This window comes from Amblyomma americanum, chromosome 5 (assembly GCF_052857255.1).
Source record: "Amblyomma americanum isolate KBUSLIRL-KWMA chromosome 5, ASM5285725v1, whole genome shotgun sequence".
NCBI lineage: Eukaryota > Metazoa > Arthropoda > Arachnida > Ixodida > Ixodidae > Amblyomma > Amblyomma americanum.
In genome coordinates this window covers 122,278,802-122,303,122 of record NC_135501.1, presented here as the reverse complement: position 1 = coordinate 122,303,122, position 24,321 = coordinate 122,278,802, and the positions used below count along the sequence as shown (strand labels likewise).

General features: G+C 43.3%; 2 protein-coding genes across 10 annotated transcripts in view; one reads left to right on the top strand and one right to left on the bottom strand.

The window, feature by feature from the left end:
• The window catches only part of LOC144132655 (uncharacterized), a 197,001-nt gene that overhangs the window by 29,913 nt on the left and 142,767 nt on the right, over positions 1-24,321 (bottom strand). For 6 of the 9 annotated variants that reach the window (XM_077665232.1, XM_077665227.1, XM_077665229.1 and 3 more), the window contains exons 1-2: positions 2,165-5,583; positions 77-183 (exon numbers count right to left, since the gene is read on the bottom strand). In XM_077665232.1, coding sequence (XP_077521358.1) covers positions 77-183; positions 2,165-2,345 — 288 coding nt within the window. In that variant the 5' untranslated portion in view covers positions 2,346-5,583. Of the gene's footprint in view, positions 1-76; positions 184-2,164; positions 5,584-24,321 lie in introns of those variants that run through there. The other 3 variants (XM_077665234.1, XM_077665233.1, XM_077665235.1) reach the window with 1 other exon arrangement.
• Positions 5,641-17,148, top strand: LOC144132653 (uncharacterized). The gene is made up of 5 exons (XM_077665226.1): positions 5,641-7,569; positions 7,719-7,856; positions 8,340-8,459; positions 8,811-9,083; positions 11,028-17,148. The coding sequence occupies exons 1-5, from the start codon at positions 6,228-6,230 to the stop codon at positions 11,807-11,809; spliced, it is 2,655 nt and encodes an 884-aa protein (XP_077521352.1). The 5' UTR covers positions 5,641-6,227; the 3' UTR covers positions 11,810-17,148.

Genomic DNA, 24,321 nt, shown 5'->3' with positions numbered 1-24,321 from the left:
TCAAGTTCAATGTGTGCAGTAACACAATGCTGCTTAGTGTACAGATATTAGCTTTACACCACGTGAAACTACTCACCCTTCTCTTGCCGACTGGTTCCTTGCTGCATTGCAAGTCGACATCTATCACTCTCAGAAAGGGGTCCCGAAAGCTTTTAAGCTTCGAATGCATCAGCTCGAGATCATCTGGAGGAAAACCACAAAGCACACCAGTTTGCAATAGCAGAAATAAAAATGATAGAAAACAGCACCACAGTATGTACATTAAAAAGCAGGTCCTATTGTGCAAAACAACCTCTGTCTACAACCACAGATTAACGAATGAACCTGACCCCACGGTCAGGTTGGTAATTTTTCTGAACTCCATAAACGAAAAGCTGCTTCTATTCTACCAGCAGCTCGCAGAATTTTCAGGGTTCTATAGTGTAATTGCTTTGCCACTCACCTCCAAATGGTTACTTAGGGCAACACAAGCTCAACATCGCTACTTTTTGCTGGCCCCAAACCTCCTGGTACTGTTCATTTTGTCCCCATCAGAGTCAAGTACTTGCCAATGATACAGCTTGAGCACTGTAAGCTCGATAGCAGTTTGCTATTTTTGTGGCCCCTCTCGGTTAGCAAGAACACTGAGTCTAAAGCAAAAGATCTCGATCCAAGATGCCTGAAACAGTTAACAGCAGAAGCAATGCATGATAGTTTGCACCAAGAACAGCAAAATAGAGCACGCAAATTTCTGTTGAGATGGCACAAAAGGATAAACTAAGCTCCGTAGTAGTGCACAGACCACACTCAGGTGCTCTGAAGTGTCGAGCTCGATCATTGGTGAACTCGCCTACAGTGCTTTTCGCAGGTTCCTTAGATTTCTTACACTTTGTTATTAAAGCTTCCAGTGGAGCACGTACACATTTCTTACACTTTGTTATTAAAGCTCCCAGTGGAGCACGTACACATAGTTCATTTTTGATAGGCCAAATTTTAATACCCCAATGTTATCGCGCTGGAACGCTAGATGATATTTGTCACACATTAATGAAGGTTAACTAAAAAATATCGCCCAGAATACGTCCATTGCTTCCGGTCGCATGGTATCTAAGCATCATTCAAGTTTAGCGCTAACAATATGGTGCATGCTGCAGTAGTGCTTTAAATCGAAAAATGTACCAGGGCACCTGTTGTTTAAGGTGATACATATGTATGCTATAGAAAAGGAAGTATCTATTCTTCCTGTAGCGTGGTCAACTTACCAACTGAAATTGTCCCCGCACTCACCCCTGATTGGGTACAGGGAACCAGGACCCTTCACCACAAAAACTGATGTTTCGTGCTTTCGTGGTTGTCGTTCAAGAAAGTAAGCGCTCTAGACGGGCCGTTCCGCACAACAGTTATAATTTTCGGCGAAAGAGACTATAGACTGCTTCTTGGGTCTCGAGCACCTGCAGACGACAGCCTTTGCTTTTTGAGATAGACCATGTGAGCCGAATAATACCTAGCATTCGAGGAGTGGAATTTTTGAGCATTGAACGTCGAAATAAGTGCAGTTTGCTGGGTGCGTACTCACGGAAAAAATAATTATAAAGAGCATAAAGACTAAATGAGGAAGGTCAACAACGTGAGCCATTTTACCCTTGCACACGGGCAGCGTTCACCGTGGTTACGCAAAACCAGTTTCGAGGGTTCAGTTCGCGAGCGTCAGACCTGCATCCTCGCTCGACGTGAGGACCTCTACGAAGCTGTCCTTGTCATCTATGGCGCTACTGTTCATCATTACGTCCGCTTTCGGCTGTTTCGAGCCGCACTGATTTTTAGGCTTACTACTGTTGGCGCGCGCGGAGACGGGGACAGAGCCGGCGGGTATTCTCGTTCCCCTTCAGTACCACAGCAGATGTATTCAGTAGTCGAGAACAGACGCAAGATATAACAAAGGGACTACTGTCCAGCTGCAACCGATCATTGGCAAGAGCCGTGTCAGTCCGTACTTCTGCGGGCAGCGGCTAAAATGTACTGTGCTGGGAGGATCAGAACTTTGAAAAGCGAATAAAACGTACTCACGACGCCCCTCGTAGCCAGTCAGAAGCGAGTGCCGGGAGAACTTCAGCCCAGAAATTCTCCGGACTGCCGGCACAATGAAAACTGCCAAAAGAAAAGTGTTTATATCGTGCACACTTACCTGCCAATGCGTGAACAAAGGCCGGGTAGTAGCCGAAAATGCTCCGGTCTTCGGAGCACCAAAATGCATTGACTTGTTTTCTAGGGTCGAAATCATCGATGCTTTCAGGCTCAAAGAGCTTGATTAAATTAACCGGCAATATGGCCCGAGCTTTGTACTCGTACTTAACGTACGCAAGCATCCTAAAACGTCGTTCACGAGCAGGACGCAATGGCAAGATCGGACGCTATTTGCCGGCTGGATTGCGATTCGGCTACAGCTTTGTCATGAAACGACTCTCGTGCGGCATAGCATGGCGCTGGAAGCGCTGGCGTGAAGTTCTCTTCATGAAAATTGCTTTCTTGTTAAGGCACCGAAAAAGTATTGCATTATATTGTTTCAAAGTATGAAAATAAATACAAAACAGATTTCATGATTTCAATCCCTACGACTGCTCAGTATTCCCTCTTAGGATGCGCAATCGTCAGAAGCTGGATTTAGTATTGGTTTTTTTGTGGGTAAATTTTAAACGCTACAGTTTGAGTTCATAAGTGTAATTTGTAAGAGGTTTTTTTTTTTTCAATCAAAGGTCTAAAGCTCCTATTCGCTTTCGTACTGTTCTAACAGTGGGACCTAAATTACTGTAAGCATACTTTATCACGTTATCTTGGAGTGACGTGTGTGTGGGGGTAGTTTATGCTAACAATTAATGCACCCGTCGCACTCTCAAGATGACTTTAACTGCTACCGCCGCTCCAGCGATGAACCGCGTTTAAATTGGCAGCCGCTCCTATAGCTATATAACGCCCGGCGCGACACTGAATTTCATAGCACCATGTGTGCCACCGCCGCACCGAGGCTTTAGCCGCCACTATCATCTTTCCATCGCAACGCACCGAACGCCTGGCAGTTATGCCTCAGCCTTCGACCTGCGACCGAGATAGCCCTTGTGAGCGGATGTTGTTCGGATCACGAGTTTTGTGTGTCGACAACGCGCTAATGTACACCAAGATAACATATGTGAGCGACGGGGCTCCTGCTCACTTCAAGAATAAATGTTAGTTTCATGAGCTACAACGCAGTGAACGTCAAAAGACGAAATGGATGTTTTCGACCACTGGGCACGGCAAAAATGCTTGCGACGGCGTTGGTGGGCTTGTGAAACATCGAGCATCACACCGCAACTTGCGAAAGCCTGCAAGTGAGGCCATACAAACAGCCAGCTGCTTCGTAGACGCAATTCAAGAAACGCGCGCTCAAGAACATCACCATTCTGGAGCTCCCACAGAGGGAGCTTGCAGACTTTCGCGAAACGAAGAAGGTTGAATGGAAAACGGCAAAGAAAGTGCCTGGAGTTCAGACGCTCCATATGTGGAAGCACATTCAAACAAATGAAAGCAGTGCATCCTACGTGGCTTCCACCGTTGCTTCGGAATGGAAGAGACTCTGATATGGGTTGTGCTTCGTGCTGGATACCGACATCAACTGCTGCCGTTTATTTCTTGTTACGATTTTCTGAATTGCAATCTGCACATAAAGTGGGATCCCATTTGAAAATTCCGTCCCTATTAAAACTCCTCCTGAATAAAAACCTTGCAGATAAATTGTTCCTCTCAGAAGACGACGTTCTGTCTCCTGACAGTGCGCTGTAGAACCATTGAACATAGAGGTAAACAGATGCAGGTACAGAAACGTCGGCTTCAGAACCACATTAATGTTAATTTTTATATATAAAAAATGTGCTAAGAACCGAGAAATGATCTAATATTTTTTAAAGAATCAATTACATACCAATGTTCCTTACGATGATAAATTAGAGAATACAAAAAAAAACGTTTCACCGCCATAAGCCAGTTCTTGAGACATCAGTTCAAATAGCGAATTTATTCCCATTTTGACGCATTAAGAACGCCGCTATACAAGCGAGTAGAAGCTGTACAAACAATCAGGATGGTTCGCATATTGTGGTAAATAAAATTAAACTACGTTCAATGAGTGCTAAATCAAATTTCTGACAGTTAATTACTATTTCTAAGAGGCAGTAATAAGCAATTCTAGGTAACAAAAACACGAACTCAGTTTTGTATTTATTTTCATACTTTAAAACAAAATAATGCAACACTTTTTTGGTGCCTTAAAATTATGAAGTATTGAGTATATTAAGGGAAACTAATAAAATTCGATGATGATTTTTTTTAAAAATCCAATTAAGTCAAAGTTGTCAGTTTTTCGACGATTTTGAACTGCGGCCAATTTTGAGGCCATATTGAAAAATATAGGTCAACTGTAGAGCTACAAAACTTGCCTGAAGTGATTAAAAGTAGCTGAAAAATACAGAGAAAAAGATTCAGTCGGGAGATCTTTAGGCATCTTGCCCTAAGGCTGCCCTGAAAAGTGCCTTTTTGGCACCGCATGGCTCCGGAAGCGAAGTTTGAGATTTTTTACTTAGAAGATTGACGTAGCAAGAAAACGTTATTTTATTTCTTCGTATAGTACAAGTTGTAATGAGGTACTGAAAAAATACTTATGCGCGGAAACAATTTATTGTGCATGCAGTGATGCTCGAAACTTGCATCTTTGCGAAGTGGAAAAAACGACATTCTCCACCTCTTGTGTGACATAAAATTTTTTTCCGAGAAAAATACGAAATTACCTCGATTACCGTTCTTGCCAGAACATGCCCATATATATATATATATATATATAAGCGACGCGGGTCCGGGAAGGCAAAGGCCAGCAGGGTTGTTGAAAGTTTTTACTCCATTAAACATAACTGAAAAGTAATCACTGGAACTATATTTAATTTTTCGACACATTTGTCGTCATTATCCATGCAAACAATTCTTTTGCTTGGAAATGAGCTCTTGGATTCCGTGGTCGTAGAATTAAAGGAGTATAGACAGCTAAATATTGGGTGCGTTTTTTCTTACTTGTAATGATGTGTAAGGCATTATTATACATAGATTACCACATATTATTCTCCTACGAGCGATAAATAATTTATAATCACATTTTTCTCATGCTGTTTCGGTTTCGTTTTCAACAGCCCAATGAGGTTTCGTTCTCAACAGACGTTAACGTGTACTTACAGGTGACGTGAGACATGAAAAAACTGCAATATAGCCGCTGCTTCCTCATTATTTGTCATTCCGGCCCTCGAGGAAAGCTGGCTTCAGCACTGCAGTAAATTAAATCAATGAAGCAGCGATTATATTGACGTTATGCCATGCCTCACGTGACACAAAATCACACACTGACGACACAGTCATCGTTCGGCTCTTGAAACAAACACCGAAACAGCAGGACTAAAATTTGAATATAGATTATTTAGTGGCCGTAGACAAATATCACATAGTGATTCATGCGTAGTAGTGTCTTCCGCACCATTATGGAGAAGAAAACGTGCCACCGAAATTAGGTGTCTATACTAATTTAATTAGTTTTCCACCTAGATCTACCAAGTTACCCCCCCCTCCCCTCCCTGAATTCCTCCTCGAATTCAGGGCAACCAAATTCGCGACCAACATTCGCCGCGGCGCCTGTTTTCTCGCCCGGCTCGAGCAGCGCTGACGAGCGCAGCTGCCCAGTCGAAGTGGCCTTCTTTTACGACGTAGTTACGCGTGGCTATCGCATCCAGCGACTACCGGTCTAATCTCCGATGCACGCGGATTCCAAACGGCAGTCTGAATGCCACGCGCGAAGAAAACATGCACCCGGAGCAGGAGTTTGCGGCGGCGCACCGCAGCGACGCGGCGCAGCTGTGCGCCAGTGCGCAAAACCATATATAATATATATGTGCAGCCATCTGTTCCGTTCACAAAGCCACGCCCTACATTTTAACTTTCTCCTGTTCTGTTTAGAAGCGAAATAAATTCGAAACCAACCCATGGAATCCAAAATCGACCTATATAATGATGCGGAGAGAATCCGAAGCCGACCTATTGGCCGGTTTCGGATTCTCTCCGCTTCAGCATCTCTACACTGCGCCTAAGCTGTTTTGCAGCTTACCCGCCTTTTTCCGTGCGTGAGGTTGGTCGCGCTGCATCGTCTGATCTTCGTGTGCACTGCGTGCTGTGGTCAGACAATGTCGGAAAGTCGCCCCGCAAAGCGTCGCAAGCAGTATTTGGAGCGCGACAACTACTTCGAGGTACCAGCAACAAGCTTTAACAGGCGACGGGAGGCACATGCCACTTATGCCGCTGCGAGTTCGACTGCATCAACCACAGAAGCAAGTCACTGTGTAAATGCTGACCGTCCAGAAACCGAAGAGAGTGCAACGCAGCTTCCATTTCCAGAGGAAGACGGCTCGAATTACTGCGACAGTGTAAATGAAAAAACTGACGTGGATTCGGATACAGATCTCGAGGACAGTGGCGGCCAACAGCCATCTGTTGCAGGGGATGGCGAAGACAGCTGGGAAGACTCCGATCCTGCATCCAGCTGTGCAGATTTCTTGAGAGATGATGCTTCGTCGTACGGCAGCTATAGCAGTGACGACGGCGCGGAAGATGTACACTCCGAGAACAACGACAGTCATGCTCCTCCTTTATTTGATGAAAAACTGCCTCACTCACAAGTCACGAAAGCTGGCGCAGTTGCAGCCGTCATGGCATATGCCATTGCTCATGGCCTTACATGGACAGCCCTAGGCGACCTCACTAAACTCATTAACTTCCTTTTCGGCTGTAATATCTTGCCACAGAGTGAGTACCTGTTTCGAAAACTGTGGGCAAAAGAAACAGAGCAAGTGCTACAGTACCACTATGTCTGTGACACCTGCAGCATAGTAATGGAGCCAAATGACAACGCAGCAAAATGCCCGGTATGTAAGTGCACAGACAGCCTGAAGTCTTTGAGAGAGCGAGGTTCATTTTTTGTTATAATGTATATGCACAAGCAACTCAGCTTTTTAATCGAGCAGACAAAAGATGAGCTTGAAGCAAATTTGACAAAACTTCGACAGCCTGCATCATCAAACAACATCGCACGAGCCATCATTAGTGACATCACAAATGCTGGTTGTTATGGCAGACTGCAAAAGTCAAGAAACCTGGGAAGAGATGACTTGACATTAACCATAAACACTGACGGGAGCCCAGTCTTTAAATCATCTAAAACTTCTGTGTGGCCGCTTCAGTTTATAGTTAATGAGCTTCCTCCAGACTTGTGCTTCAAGCATCCGATTCTTGCTGGACTTTGGTTTGGAAAGTCGCATCCAAACATGCAACTTTTCCTTCGCAAGTTTGCTTGCGAAGTCAACAGTGTAAGACCAGTGAACTGGACATACAAATTGAAGCACGCTTCCAAGCGTTACGTGCTTTGCTGCTCCGTAGATGCACCAGCAAGGGCATCTGTACTGAACATGATGCTCTTCAATGGCTACTTTGGCTGCCCATGGTGCCTTATTAGAGGTGTGCACGTTGAAGGTAATCAAAATATTTTAGTCCCTGCCAAAAAAAAAAAATCATATCTTTCTAATGAAATAGTGCATATGCAGAGAGATGAGATAAAGAGGAAGAGGGAGGGGGCAGGTAGCAAATTTTGGTTTATCGCACAATCTCTCACTCACTTCTAGGGAGCATGCGGTATGTGACCGACGAACCAGTCGAAACAAGAACATCAGAAATGCTTGCCTCAGATATGAAGCTGGCAGTTCGCTTCAAGGACAATGTCAACGGTGTAAAAGGACCATCTGCATTACTCAGCCTGAAAGGTATGAAAGCTTGTTTTGGTCCAACACTGTCGAACAGTGTTAATTGGGTACAGTAAAAACTCATTTATTCGATCCCTGTTAATTTGGGCGGAAATGCATATAATTCAGAATGCCGGCTCAGCCCAGGTTTAACATTTATTTACAGGGGATGCTCGCTAATTCGCACTCTATGGGTCTCGCACTCCTATATCATTACCCCTATATTATCATGACAGGCAGCAGCTTTGAAAACATTCTTTTAAGGCAGAAGTCATATTACGACGTTTTGATCTACATGCATTACAATCCTTTCATTTGCCTTTAATTGAGAACGTTATTATCAGCTAGCTATAGCACAGCAGAGGTGGCATTTTGAGTTCTGTCACAAAACGACTGCATATTCCTGGCTCTTTATGGTCCCAGTTTTTATTGTGGGGCAACACAACATTGGTGCGTTAAAAAATGTCTTTACTAATGCTTAGCATGCCATGCTTTTTTGTTTAGGCCTCGACCTCGTCAATGGCCAGGGCGTCGAGTACATGCACTGTGTTCTCCAAGGGGTCACAAAGCAACTGACTGAAACTATCCTGTCATCTTCAAACTGTGATCAGTGCTTCTATATAGGTAATGTATCATTATCACTTTAACCTATTCAAATATATCATTACACTGATTTTTGACCAACAATATGCCTTTCAGTACATAATTCAGTGACTATATTATAACTGACAGTTCACAATTATTGCTGCGGTAGTTATTGATAAGGTTTATTTTTATGCTCCAGTTTCCCCAGTAATTGCTTAAAACAAAGTTGTGATTTTTGATCATAAATTGGCTTAGATTTCAAGCTGACAGAACTGCACTTTTTGCTTGAAATGTATTTGTTTTCATCTCGCATAATGGATATTGTATGTCTCAATCATTAGTTTGAGTTGATTAAAGATGGTTAATCACCATTGTGAACTTTTTACACAGGTGCACCTTCAACTGTGGCTCTTCTTGCAATAAAGCTTCTTGCAAGGCTTCTTGCAATAAAGCCTCCACATTGCATCACAAGACTACCACGACCACTCAGGGAACGAGGCTATTGGAAAGCCTCTGAATGGAGGCAGTGGCTTTTGTTTTATGCCCTTCCATGCCTTGAAGGCATCCTTCGACCGGAGTACTGGAAGCATCTGTCAAAGCTGTCAGAGGCCATCCACATTCTCCTTCGTGAAGAGCTGTCTCCATCTGAAATCGATAGAGCAGGTAATTATCTGCATTCCCCAAGAGTACTAGTTAATTCTGCATGGCAGCTGCTATAGTCTTGTAGCCAAGGCTGGAATTGTTTGGTTTATAATTTTTCCGGAATTTGGCAGACTTTTTCGTTGTTTATTTCAGAACATAGCTTTCATTTTGTTTTGGCAAATATTATTTCTGGTGGAAAAATTAGCACTTTATTATTCATGTGGTACCCTCGTGCACACTCAAAGGTCACAAATTATTTGTCTTGTCTTGTTAGTTACCAAAAGCCATTTATGCAAGTGCAACTAATTAATGCAGAAATGGTTGTGTTTGCAGTAGTCAATGCAATATGAAATTTTACTGCCTTAAATATATAGTAACAGCGTGAATGTTAAGTGATCAAGATATAAGACAGAGACATAAATAGAAGTTTATTTCTAGAACTTGGTTGCACAAAAACACAAATAAATGAAAAAAAATTCAAGCGACAGTTTGTTGGCCTAAAGTGCTGTGAGGCGAAAGCCTTTAGCAAGGTTTTGCTGCTTGTGTCACTGATGTGTGGTTAAGATGTTGATTAAGTGCACAATTGTTTGTGACACTTATATGCTGGAGACACTGGAGGGCGTTTGGGAGGCATCCGTCTGATTCAACACCTTCCCGCACTCTCCAGTGTCCTAGATAAGGAGAACTACATATGCGTTGGCAGGAAGTAGCGTAGTCATTAGCACGCTCGGCTGCGGAATGGAAGGATGGTGGTTCACATCCCATCGTGCACAAAGATTTTTGTTCTTACTGAGTTGCTGAAGAGCGTAACGGATGGACAGACAGGGTCGTGGCAGCGAGTATGAGCCATTGAAGGCTTTCGCCTTAATAAGTTAAAACATCAAAGAAGTAACACACACATACACTAGCCTCACTTAGGCAATTAGAACCAGGCCTTTCTGTTGAGTCGTCTTCACACTGGAATAGCTTTATCTGGTGGTGGATAAATCATCGGATATTTATTGCTTGTGACCTGCACACTTCTCACTTCTTCAGTCACGGAATGCATTGTGAACGCAAAAAACACTCCATAAGAACTAAGTTTTGGATTGGGAAGACATATGTGATTGCAGCTGAAATTCAGAAGCCATACAGTCTTCAACTGCAAAGTCCGCATGACATTGGCAGCAATAGAAGTTCCCCTGAACCTTTGCAGAAGCCAGAACATGACAGTATTTCATTATACTGTCCATTGTTTTCAGTTTAAAAATGAAGTGGCTTGTTAAAGTTCCAAATGCCAGCATTCTTACGCAGCATGCAAAAACTCCTTAGCCAAGTAACAGCTGCGATAAAGAGATGACAGCCTGTGGCCACAGTGCTTTGCTACAAGATGAACTTGACAAGTTAACAGAGCCCCTCAGTCTGCACTCGGTGTTTGAGTGAAGACAATCAATTCCTCAAAAAATACAACTTCTCTACTTAATGAAACTATCCCGCTCTCGTACTGCGCTCCTGGTCTCCGCACTTTGGTAGTTCTGTGTTGTGACTGATTTTAACTCGTAATAAACAGCCAGCAAGCCAAAGCATACATCTGAAGGATGTTTTATATTTTTTGATTGAATCAAATTTCAAAAAATAAATTGAGCCTGTGTTTAGCGTTCTTTTTTTTTGCAATTTGAAACCATGAACTCCAACCCCTGAGACTTAACAATATTTGCATGTTGTAACAAAATTTAATCTCTGCATTGCAGTGTGGCAGATTGTATATGTGATGTGCAGTTATGCCTCTATCATGGGTTCATAAGTTTGTGCGTGCCTTATCACATGGGACATGATTTGTAAGAATATTGGCATTGTCTAACACTTGGTCAGTATGGATATTAGGAAAAATAAGATCCCTGTTTAACATTTTTAAATTTATTCTATGAAATTATTTAAAATTAGTTCTTAGAGTCACTTGAAATCATTTATTGTTTTTCATTTCAGAGACTCTTCTGAACACCTTTGTTTTCCGCTGCCAGACACTGTATGGGACGGCATTCATGACGTTCAACGTTCACATCTTGCAACACCTTGGAAACTGCGCCCGTTCACTTGGACCACTTTGGGCTCATTCAGCCTTCGTATTTGAGGGTGGCAATGGCAGCATTGTGCGGCTCGTGTCAGCAGCAAATGGATTGCCGCACCAGATTACTGAAAGAGTGATCATGCTGCAAAAGCTCCACTGGCTTATTCAAGGGGACCTTCTTACAGAAGAAGAAAAGCAGGTCTGCAAGGGCTTGATAGGCTACACACCCGTAAAAAATGCCTTGCATGTGCATGACTTTTCTCTGTTAGGAAGAGGTAAAGACATAGCCTTCAGCACCACTGAGCAGGAGAAAATTCAGCTTTGCTGTGGAGCTTCTGTAACACGTGGCGTGGAGTATGAGCGGTTCATAAAGGGCAAGCAGATATGTCACAGCCCTGGATATCAAAGACCATCAAAATCAGACACAACTTTTGTGCAGACGGACAGGGGGGAGTACAAGCGAATTGAGAAAATACTGTTCTTGAAGGAAGTGAACAGCTGCATTCTTCTCTGCAGGCCTGTAATTGTTTCTGACAACCTGGCAGTTCCTCCACATATTAAGGAGTGCTTCCTGTCACATGGCAGAGTTTTTGATGTGGTGCTACCAAAAGAGGTGACTGACACCTGTCTCTTTGTGAATTTCATAAGTGAAGAAAAAACATACATTTGCGACCTTCCAAACAAAATTGAAAGGGATTGAAGCAAACTCTGAAGGAGCATTAACATGCAGAATTGGGACTGTCAGCACTAGACCTCTTTGTCATTCTCTCTTTGCCCTTCAAAGGGCAAAAATAAAAACAGTGTTGGGTGTCTGTCGATATGGCCTGTGCCCGCGACTTCACCGTTCTTGCTTTTTGTGTGTTGAGTTTTATGGCACGTAGGCAGCTAAGCCCATCGTACACAAAGTTCGCTCACTGTTCTTGCATCATAATGTATTTAAGCATGTGCAGTTTATAATCAGTTTCACTATGATGAATGCTACATTGCTGGAGCTGCGATGATTTGTCTTCCATTTGTTGTACTTCCCTTCCTGTACATGCAGTGTATATATGATTCACTGTTCTTGCATCGCATATCCACTGCACATACAGGAAGGGAAGTACAACAAACCGAAGACAAATCAGTGTAGCTCCATCTAAGTTGCACTCATCAAAGTGAAGTTGAATATAAACTATACATGCTTATGAAAATGCAGAGCAGTATGCTATAACTGGAATTTGAAAGCACATTGCTACAGTAGATGCACATTTTCTTCATTTGTTGTGCACTGTTGTTTTGTTTCACAGTATTTATAATGAAAGAGACCTTAGCGACATTCGTTTCCTTTTAGAAACTGCATGGAGTCCTAGGTCCTACTGAATGTGGTTTATATTTTGTATTATTCGTATTTTTGTTTTCCATTCAGTGCGGCTAGGGGTGACGATTGCATCATTACACATTGGTATAATGCTGCTCAGCCCAGCAATAAGGCTGGGTGCTCACCTCTGCTTACCCACATATCAAGCTAAATGGCTTTGGCAGCTGGTTACAACAGTGTGACTTGCCAAATGCAGCTAAAATACCATGTAAGGTGGTTGTCACCAGTAGCAATGAACATGGCAGCCAATGAACTGCCAATTGTTTTCTCCTATGTTTTATGAACAACAGCCAAGAGCTGCACAGCATGAATAAATGTCTAATGTATGCTATGTCGCTTAATCCACAAAGTATGCTGAAATCAAAGTTCATTTTAGTATTCTATGGAGATATGATTGAATTAATTTTGCTTATTTTGTCAAGTCTCTGTGGCCTTATTGCGTGTAAACTCATACGAATTGCATATGAATTCACAGAGCTGGCTTAATCACAATGTCTGCAAGTGATGGAGGAAGCCATTGCAGTGTGTGAGAAAGTCCTGTGATCTCCTTGTCGCTGTTTTGTACTTTGATGTCCTTGTCAGCTTCATGCGCTTGAATGGCCTATTCACTATTTTTAGCTGTGAGGGTACAGGGAAACATCTGCTCTGTCAATGGCTGTGGTGCACATCTTAAGTTCGAAGTGGCAACAGTTGGCCAGTAAATAAGCATGTCCAATGTCAGAGAAATGTTGGTTTTGCTTTACTGTTAATGACTGTGTTCATCATGGTTCTGTGTGCTGCGACACAACCAAGTCAACAAATGATGTACAGTCCTGCCTTGTTGGTATGGGCACTTTGTTCTGGGGCGAAATTATTGATAAAGTGAGTCGTCCGTAATAATGAATCTTGAAAGAAGTTCACAAAAAACACGTTTTATATAACATCTGCTTCTGTGGGTAGTCGTGGCCAGTGAAGTGGAAAGGAGATGAAATCTTGTGAGCTCCATGTACATTATTCTGCTCGCCATTATGTTTAACTAATGCGGTGCAGTTTGAAGTGCCTAGCGCTGCATCAGAAGCAGGATGGCATTTCATGGTGCAATGACTTATCTCCTGTTATGACTGTTCACATCCCAAGAACTGCTAAAAACCTCTAAGCAGTGAGAGTCCTAGATAGAGCTTTATTCACATCAATTTATGCACTAAGAGAAAACAGTAAGGTATACCCACTAAACACCCTGTAAACATGAAAACACAAAAAAGGACCATCACTCAGGCGTCACTCCTGATTTCAAAATACCGGAGAGAAAAAGTTTTGTTGGGGCAGTCGTGTTTATTAACACACAGAAATACAGTGGTCCCAATGGGCACTGTGCATTTTCATCCTGTGCACGGTCCGTACAGCAAGTTTCCATACTCACGAAGTATCATTACATTAAAAAAATTTGGCCCCTAGAAAGACTGGCCGTAATTCGAGTCGTCCATATTAACAGAGGTCATATTAATGGGGTACGACTGTATTTGAATGTGTGGTGTGTATATGCACATGTATCTTTTTTAGTAGCCGTGTGAGTAAAATTGATCTGACTTTATGATTTTACACCAGAGCAAGCATTATGGAGGCTCCTAACTTGCATTTTTTTGACACATAATAAGAGCATGGTTGTAGCTTGGTTTACTTTGCTGCAAAACAAAGTCTGCAATCAGGATTTCCTGTCACTTCTCCAAGCTTTTACATCTCTTGTTAGCCTAGTAGACATCACTGCAAAGGACTTGGCACACTTTCGCAGAGGCGAACATTTTCATGTTGTTTCCCCTTGTGGTTGCAGTGTCTGCGTGTGTTGCCCGATAGTTTTCTGCACTTCTATGGAGTTTTTTTTTATTCCAGTTGCTCATTTATACTTCATTTGCTTTGTGATCCAGAAGTTTCAGGTTTGCCATAATTTTGCTGAGTTTTCCTTCATTTCTTTTTTTATGCTTTGTGGGCAATGGCATTTGCACATCTTGCATGAACTTAATGGCAAAGGCCATTATCAACTTAGTCAATAGGTAATGAACTAATGCACCCACAGTAACAGGGTTGTCCTTATTACTGTGTTTAGTTCATTTCCAGGGAACTGCCTTTTGTTCAGTTTTCTTGATAGCACAGTCAAAATTTGTGCACTGCGGCAGTTGTCAAGCCTCATTGAGCGAGCTCAAATGCTCTTTTTGCTGAATATGTATGCTATTTATTCTTTGTCACCTACAAAAAATATGTCATTTCTGAGTTTTTAGAGTATTTTGTGAACCATGCTTATTTTGCATTCTGTCTCATTTACTGACATGAGCAGAAGCTACTTAATGCATTATTATTAAAAATTGAAAGCAGTACTCAATGCACTGCAGTGTGCACTTTTCGTGACTTTCTTAGAAAATAAGTTACTGTGAACGCAACCTTTCTTTTTACTAGCCTTACATGTATCATGAGCTTTCATGTTTTCTGTGTCCTTGGTTTGTGTTACGTCGAACAAGCTATGAAGAAAAAATTGCACTTTGTTTATACGAATTCTATGGACTGCTTGTCTTCTGTTGACTTTCCACTTTCAAGATGTTAGAAAACCCAACAATCATGGTACCAGACAGGACAAGTATAGTGTTGGTGACTGCAGCACAAAAATGTAGAATAAAGGATAGAAGAGCCGATGAGCACAAGGGCTGAACTTCCATTTGTACATTATTTGCAGTGGTTCATAGGTATGCATATGACGTCCAAGGCAAAGGCATATACATTACCGATGCATGCATAAACCAGCCACCTTTATTTCAGAGTGCAGTGAACACTGAACGCATGCAGCCTAGGCTAATCCAGGTGATTCAATCGGATTTAGCAATATCAGTGTGACATGGTCCTTTCAGTATCTTGTTTACATTGGAACCGTTGAAGATTTTGTCCATTTGGCTGCTCCCAAATGGCAAAATTAAATCAAATCCAGCATTCTACTGTATTTTTCAACCCATTACAGTAAACATGTGTTCATAATCTCCTGACTTTTAAATCAGCAACTCGTATCTCCTTTGAATAGCTTGATTCTCAATGGCGTGTACAATTTCTAACGAATTGTTCTGAAGTGGTTAAATTAAATGATAATATTTCCAGCCTAACCCTTGTCAAGTCAGGCATCCATCAGGGCTCGGTAATAGGTTCGCTTCTATTTTTATTATATATTAATGATATAGCACTAAATATTAATTCGACAGTTTGCCTTTTTTGCCGATGACTGTGTAATTTACAGAGATATAGCTAGTCCTAACGACATCATAACTTTGCAATCTGCCCTGAATAAGCTACCAAGAGTGTTGCGGCAAATGGCAGATGCAAATAAATAGAGAAATTGAATATATTACATCTAAGGCACAAAAAAACTTGGCTTTCTGAAGCGGCGCTTATGTCTAGCCAACAGGGACCCCAGGCTTCAAGCATCCAATTCTCTTGTGCACTCTTCACTGGAATATGCGTCATTCATTTGGCATCTCTTCTAAATCACCCTCACCAATATACTTGAAGCTGTGCAGAATAAAGCCGCATGATTCATCTTGTCATCATACTCGAGATTTCAAAGCATTTCATCTTTGAAGGAAGAGCTCAACATGCCGCCAATCGCAATGCGCAGAAAATTTGCCAGGTTTTCCTTTTTTCACACTCTATCACAGCAGTACATCATTTGCACACTCGCATATTTTGCCACCACCTCATATTTCAAGTCGCACTGATCATGTCTACAAAGTTAACCCCATTTTCGCTCAGAGGGCAAAGTAAAATTCGCCTTTAACCTTGTCAATAACAAAAGACCTTATTTCAGTCCAAATTGCCAACTTATCTGGAATCACAGTGCGTTCAGTAGCAAGGTTTGCTTTTTTATATCACTTAATCGCAAACCAATATGTTCTCTTTCATTGTTATTTGTGCATTTTTTGTAACAGTGTTTACGTTATGTTGTTTCCCATCTTTCCGTGTTGACCACCTGAAGTGTTTTTTTTTCTTTGAAAATTGTGCTGATTTATGTCCCCCCCTATGTAATGCCCCCAGCGGGCCCTCAGGGTATTCGAATAAATAAATAAATAAAATACTACAGGCTTTTAAGCAATGAGCCAATGTTTTGAAACATCCAGCAACCTCATTCAGTGTTGTGAATTGAATTGACAAGAAAGGAAATCAATGCCTTTTTCATAAGTGGTAGCTACAGTTTACACACTCAGTAAATGAAACATACACTTAAGCTTACTTTCTTTGAAGACATGAGTCATCAATGCAAGAAAGCTACTGGTTTTTTAGCCAAAACACCCGTGCATGCTAATTAGACCATTATTTTCGCATGGTGATGTCCATGGTGCTGAAATGCTTTACTGGAAAGGTATTAAGGTAGTAGCAGTAAAAACATTAATTTTATCACAGTTTGTCACTGATCCCGTGATCAGAATTCAATCTGAATTTCTGTTTTGTACGTGACTGGCTCCATCTATTTTTTTTGCTGCTGTAACATGTAATACACATGGGTTGTTTAACTTTTGTTACCACTGGAAAAATAACTGTTTTTGATAGGCCCGAGCTATATGATTTTTCCTGCAAAATTTTAGGCATATATAAAGGAGAAATTTACATGAAAATGATAGAAATATTCTGTGCCTTTTAGACACAAAACTTGGTGTGAATATCGCAAAAAAATTTTCAAGTACACAAAAAGTTGAAAATTATGAAAAAAAATTGTATTGAGAAGACAATATCTCTAAGAAAAAATAATAAATATATTCTAGGACTTACAATATGTTTACACTTCGTAAACTAGCCACCAAAAGTTTGATTTTATAAATAAAAAAATTTTGAGATTTTTTCCTGACACTACATGAAAAAAGGCCGTTTTTGAAGTCTCCTTCATAAATTATTCACACTGAGCAAAAAATATTTTGAACTAAATTGTAATGTTCAAAATATAGCTTGATAAATGTCCTTTTGATGTAATTTCAGCTGGCTTACGATATTTTAGAGATGACGAAACATAATTGCAGAAACATGAAAAGTATATCCGCCATGCCATTTGTGATGGTATACTCACATGAAAATTATAAAAGATAATACGGTGAAACCTAGGTAAAGATGTGAAATGAATGGTTCTACTTAGCTAAAATTTGTGTTGTAAAATAACTCCACAAACTCACGATGGCAAAGTAAAATTTAGTCAGCGAGAAGGACAGCAACTGGGAGATACCTTTTCCATAGTTTCAGCACTGTTTCGAAGCCTCTCGCGGCGATTGCAGAGGCCGCAATAAAACAAAGCAGAAAACGTCAGTTAGGTGGGCTTCCCCACAAAGCACAGCAGCATGCTGTGGTGGCAGATAAAACGCCGGCTAGGGTGGGTTGCAGTACAGCGGTGCATGTCCAGTAAAAAATCGGACGTCAGGACGGTGGCTATATAGCCGTAGTCACCACCGCCGCTGCTGAAAAGCTGCAACATTTCCGACCATGTTCCGACGCTAGTTCTGAGTCACCATCTACGGGTGCGAGAGGCGCATATAGGTGCTAAAGCGCCTTGTTACCATCTGTTCTCGCCGCTCTATGTTCTGTGGCACTGTTGGCAAAAACTATCGATAAAGCGTGAACCGTGGAACTAACGCTTGCTGCGTCACCATTAGTCAGTCATGTAGTGAGGCAAAGCCTGCCACCTGCAATCCGATTGGGCACAGCCGTGTGGCGCTCGGCATTTCGATATATATATATATATATATATATATATATATATATATATATATATATATAGATTTAAGAGAAGTGGGCACTTCTACAAAGACACTTTTATTTATCAACATTTCGACCGCGGTGCGGTCTTCTGAAGTCCTGAAGAAGACCGCACCGCGGTCGAAACGTTGATAAATAAAAGTGTCTTTGTAGAAGTGCCCACTTCTCTTAAATCTTTATTCTGCGGAGCCAACGCAACCTACGTTCGTAATATATATATATATATATATATATATATATATATATATATATATATATATATATAAAATATCCGTTTACTTGACACCGAGTAGTAACACGTTCGGAACAATTACTCGTCGCCGCCGTGTACAATTGGCCCAAATCTATAGCTGCAGTGATTTCATCCGAGCACGAAGTGCTTTGTGCACGCCCCTGTTAGAGTTCCAAACAAAATCAGAATTGAGTAACCATGCGTTCAGCATGACGGTTTTGATCACCAACACCTGCCCATCGCCGTTTGCGATGCCCAGCAATGAGCAGACATCCCACCCATTGCTGCCATTATCACCGCTATGGGTTGCTGCATGCCCAGCATCATTTCTTTCGTGGACACCAAACTTCCCACCGTTTTCTGCTCCCATTATCATTTGTCCGACATGCCCGGTAAGCCTCCCAACAAATGTCCGACATCGCCACCACGTCCCGGTTTGACCGTCATGATCCCCGACATACCCGATATTATTGACAGCATGCCCATTATTAGTGCGACCATAAACCATGCTGGATTTTCCGACAGGAAAGGGCGATTAATCTCGTATCAAGAGATTACAGAACACTACAAGCAATGCCGGAGGTGTTTTCCCCCACCAAACACGGCGTTAAATAGGAGTCAGGCGACGGCGTGGAGACGCCTGCAGACTGGAGTATACCCAAACACAGTACTAAACAAACATATCCGATCGGACTGCGAGGACGATAAATGTAAAAAGCGTGGGGCGAGAGGAACCCTCGACCATATAATTTGGGAGTGCGCTTACTCCCCAGGCAGGGCGCAAAACATTAGCAGTAGGGAAGCCTGGGAAATCTTGTTGCGGAGCTCGGACCCTGACCTCCAAATCACCGCCGTCCAACTGGCAGAAGAGGCCGCCGGCGAAACCAACCCGGCCAGCATCGAATGCGACCATCCCGTGCGGCTGGGCCGCTCCTAAGTCCTCTCCCCTGTAAAGGGGGTGAGACAGAGCGGCCCAGGCGGTGTGGTCTTTCTCTGTTGGACAATAAAAGTTTTCAACAACAGCAACAACATGTGTGTTCTGGGACTGGACCAACATCTTCGAAATTTTCGATGAGGGTGAGCTTTAAAGGCGATTTCGGTTTGGCCGTGCTGGCATCGCGTGCCTCACCGAGCTGCTGCGCGACAACCTCGAGCATCCAACCTGCCGGAGCTATGCTTTGAGTGTTGAGCAGCAACTGTTGGTCGCGCTGAAGTTCTTCTCCACCGGCGGCTTTCTGATAACGGCCGGAGATACTGCGCTCAAAGTGCAGGAATCGACTGCCAGCCGCACCGTTCGGCGAGTTGCTCTTGCCCTCATCCACCACAGTGCCGCTTGGATACGGTAAGCCTCGCTTTAACCCTTCGCGATTTTTATAGCTTTATTGCGGGCGTTGCGGCTCCCTCCTTCCCTGCTTCTATGACGGCGCGTGCAGCGGCTTCCTAGCCAGGCAGGCACCTCTATGCAGGAGCTTTTACAAGGAAATTGCAGCACAGACAGTACGGAAGAAACGCTCGATAGCAGTTATCACTTTTGGGTGCAAGAAAACAAGCAGAGCACAGTGTAAGGAAATGATGAAACATGACCACTTGCAAAGAGCATTATTACGTGCTGCATAAAATTGTTAACGCTGCGATCGCAAGATGGAGGTGCAAAAATCGCGTTTCGGGCAGCAACTGCATAGTTTATCGTGTTCCCAGCAGAGAGTTACTTTTCGCCTGGGGTGCCGTGGGATTTGTGCGCTAGAGCTGCAAGTTTACGCGTGGGAAGGCTCGGAAGTGCCCTCAAGTCTGACAGTGTGATCCCGCATGACATCGATATGAAACAAAAGTTAATGTTCTGCATTTTCTTGCTGGCCCTCGACGAACGATCTGGCTGAGCTGCAGGGCAGCTTATACACTCTGGGTGGCTTCCCCTGCGTGGTGGGCGCAATAGACGGCACGGCACGCACATGAGGATTCAAGCACCCGGGCTGAACGAGGAGGCGTACGTCAACAGGCATTTTTACCACTCCATCAACATTCAGCTTTTGGTCGACGCTAACTGCGGGATCCTCGACGTCGTCGCCAAGTTGGCAGGTGGAACCCACGACGCGCGGGTGCTTGCCAACAGCACCCTTGCTGAACGATTCGAAAGGGGAATGTACACAGGCCTGCTGTTGGGAGAAAGCAGGCACCCGTGCAGGCCATGGCTGATGACCCCATTCCGGACGCCAGACACTCCTGGGAAGAGGCTACAATGCAGCGCACGGCACTACGAGGGCAGTGGTGGGATGGTTCGCCAATGCGCAGTCAGCATTCGAGAGTCTCGCCTGTCGGTTTTGCCTTTCCCAGTACACAGTGCGCAGAAGTGAAATGAGAAGCACGTGCCGAGACGTTGCTAAGCATTCTATGATTATATCGCTATGTTAAAATCATGCACTGGTATGAGTGCGTTGGCAGACTCACCAGAAAAAAATGCCCGCAGAAAGTCATTTGTACAGTGTAATTGCCCATAGCTTTCAGTTACCTCCCAAGTTATTTTTCTGCTGTTTATGTACACTGGTTGACATTCATCATTTTGTCACAGTGCAAGTGGCGACTTTTAAACTGGTGTCACTGTACTGCCGCATTTCTTAAGGCTTTTGTTGTCCTTTGTTGATTCACATGACATTATAATTGCACATGATAAAACATGAATCAGTAAAGTACAAAGTGAGGTTATAGCCTAAAGCCAGGATCCTGGGACGTAGACAAGCTACGGCAGCGTACCAGACAATGCAACAGAGTTGCGAGACAGGTCAGATTTGTCAGCAGAGGACTGCTCCCTTGATGTTAGTATTCAACATGAGGCTCTTCGATGCAACACTCAAGCCATTTCGGAAGTGATAAATGGCGCGTCGGCAGATGCCTTCAATCAGCGGAGCTGTGCCGATGTTCCATGTGGCGGGCGTCGTACCATTTAAGAACATAGAGAACTAAGTTCTGTGTCTGCGGAAATGGCACACGCGTGCATGTCCACTGTTCGCGAAACGCTCGGTGCGATGTCGGCAGCTGAGCGAAGTTCATGCTGACCGTGCTGCCGGAATCCGATACTACACCTGCATCAGAAGATGAGTTCGTAGTAATTCAAATGGGCGCTCTAAGTTAGCTGACTAGGGCTGCCCTCTGCCTGATTTGCCGAAGGCCAAGTCTAGCAGTGGACCGGGACACCAGACTTGGACTTGCTGTGAAAATGGTGCTGATATGTTCTTGTGGTGTTATCAGCTCTCAGTGATCCTCGCAAAGAAAGCAAGGTGGGGCTTTCGATGTAAACCTCAGATCTATGCAAGTAATCAGGAGCATTGGCAAAGGGTCCACTTCTCTGAATGACTTCTGGGCAGTGATGAACGTTTCACACCGAGGACTGCACCAGAAGACTTACTAAGAGCAGTTGAAAAAAGTGCTGCAGCCAGCTGCTGAAATGGCTGCACAGTTTTTGCAGGTGATGTGAAGGCTGTCAAAGATGTATACAAAGAAATGGAAGCCAACTTCACTAAGAACATTACAGTTGTTTATAACGGCGCACGGCTGACGCGTGGGCACAACTCGCACATTGGTGTAGGCCGTGTAATAGAATTTTACACGGGCCTTGTGCTTGGCTCTACAGCCTTGTCAAACTTCTGCCTTGGGTGTGAAATAGGGCCAACTGAAAGCATGCCATGAATGGGAGAAGGCTCAGCAGTGCCAAAAAAAAAATGATGTCAGCGCAGGACGCATGGAAGTTGAACCCGCACTGCAGCTTTTTGGACGCTCCCTTGACAGAAACGGCCTCAGATACACAAACGTAATCTGTGATGGAGAGAGCCACACCTACCTGGCCTTGTGCAGTGAACAAATATATGGGTCCATACCTCTCACAAAGGAGGACTGTGCGAACCATGTGCAAAAAAGGGTGGGCACAGCACTTCGATCTGTTGTGAGCAAAGCCAAGGGAGAGGCACTCGGTGGGAAAGGTGGCTTGACGCAAGATTTGGTAAAAGGACTGACTAGTTATTATGGCCTAGCCCTGCGAAGAGCACAAATGTGGAAGAAATGCAGAGGGCCATGATGGCAACACGACATCACATCGCATCCACAGATGCTCAGCCCCATCACGATCTGTGCACACCTGGTGCCTGCAGCTGGTGCAGGCACTGTGCTGGTGAGGCAGAAGGCAAGCCATAACCTCCACACAAGTACGATCTTCCAAGCAGAGTTGTGCAAGCACTGCTACCGGTTTTTCAATGCTTGTCAGACCCTCATTTACTGGCTTGGTGTAGTGGCAACAAGACGCAGAGCGCTTGGACAATAATTTCGAAGCAGCAGCATGCCTCCCTCTTCTAGACAGCAGTATACGAGGCAGTTGCTAGGTACAATGCAGGCAACTTGCGAGTTTATACTGAGCTTTGCACTACACTGGGTGTAAAACTTGGTGCCCTTGCCCTTTGGAGGGCTGTAGAAAAGGACCATCAGGAAGCCAACAAATCGTCTCGTGTGCACGAAATCAAAGGGCAGAGACCCAAAAAGTCACTTGTAACGAAAGACAGCGAAAACTATAGTCCTGGTGCATTTTGAGATTTGTGAACTGCTCCGAAAACTTTGAGAGACGTTTTCCCAAAACTCTGTTTTGGGCACTCTGCTTTGTCTGTGCAGAATGTAACGTGAAAATGCCTCAACCAATTTTGATCCTGATTGTTTTTATTTATTCCCTGAAGTGTGCTTGAGGGTATGATAGTCTTCAATATCTCGTTGAGGGCTTAGTTTTTTTCTACATCTAATTTGTGAATGACAATTTCTGGCACAGTGAAGGTGAACATGATGTGTTCTGTGTAAAAAAAGATTTAAAAACTTTTTTCGAGCTGTTGTATCCTGTAGGGCTTTTTTGAGCAGATTAAAACTGAAGGCAGCTCCCTGGCATGATTAGTTACAGTGCTAGGTTTTCCCCAAGCGGAACACATGTAAAATTTTGTAACTTCAAAATTATTCAAGGTATCATAATTAAACTCTATATTTCTTTATTTAAGACACTTTTGAGTGTGGCTACCAAATTTCATTGCTCTAGGTCAAAGAACAAAGAAGTTAGCCCTGATCCCCACCTCCTCCCTTAAGGAAGCACTCAAGCATGTGACACATCATAACTTTAGACAACTCGGGAAAAGTCTCTAGCCAAGTGCCCATGCCTGAAGGCAGTCTTCAATTGACCATGGTGGGGCATGTGGCAAAGAGCTTTTCAGGAGACAGGGTGTGTGTGGCCACAGCAGCCCACCCACAGCCAAATGCATAGATATTGCAAGTTTGTGAAGATGTGTACACTGAAATGCGATCATCACACCTGGAACTGAAAACAATTTTTCAGGTCAGCAGCCAAGCACCATAAGCACCAAGCCATCGTGGTGGCTTTGATGGGACTGCGACCCTCGGTGTGTCCGATTCACGCAAATCATACACTGTAAAAAAAGTGTGCAAAATTACAGGTGTTTTTGAGGAAATTTATTGTTGCCACGCAGAAAAATCTGTTACTGGAAATAAAAAACGTGATGAAGCAAAAAACATTTTCTGTTTGTGACTGCCATCGTCTAGTCACGTGCATTTATAGTAAAAAATAAGCAACGAATAATGCACCTGAATACCTGAAGAACTTCAGTCTATATTAAAGCCTACAGTGTAGTAAAATGAAGCATAGCACTAAATTATTCGTATAACTAGTACACTGCGGAGATGCACTTCGCAAGATGGCTGCCGAATGAAGAGTGGTGGATTCATGGAGGACAAAAAACTCGGGAGAGGCCCTCGCTATCCGAGCTGCGTGCCAGAAAATGTGCTGGAAGTCACGCTTTCGCAAGGACTACAGGGAGTATTTGGCTGCTGGCGCAGCTAA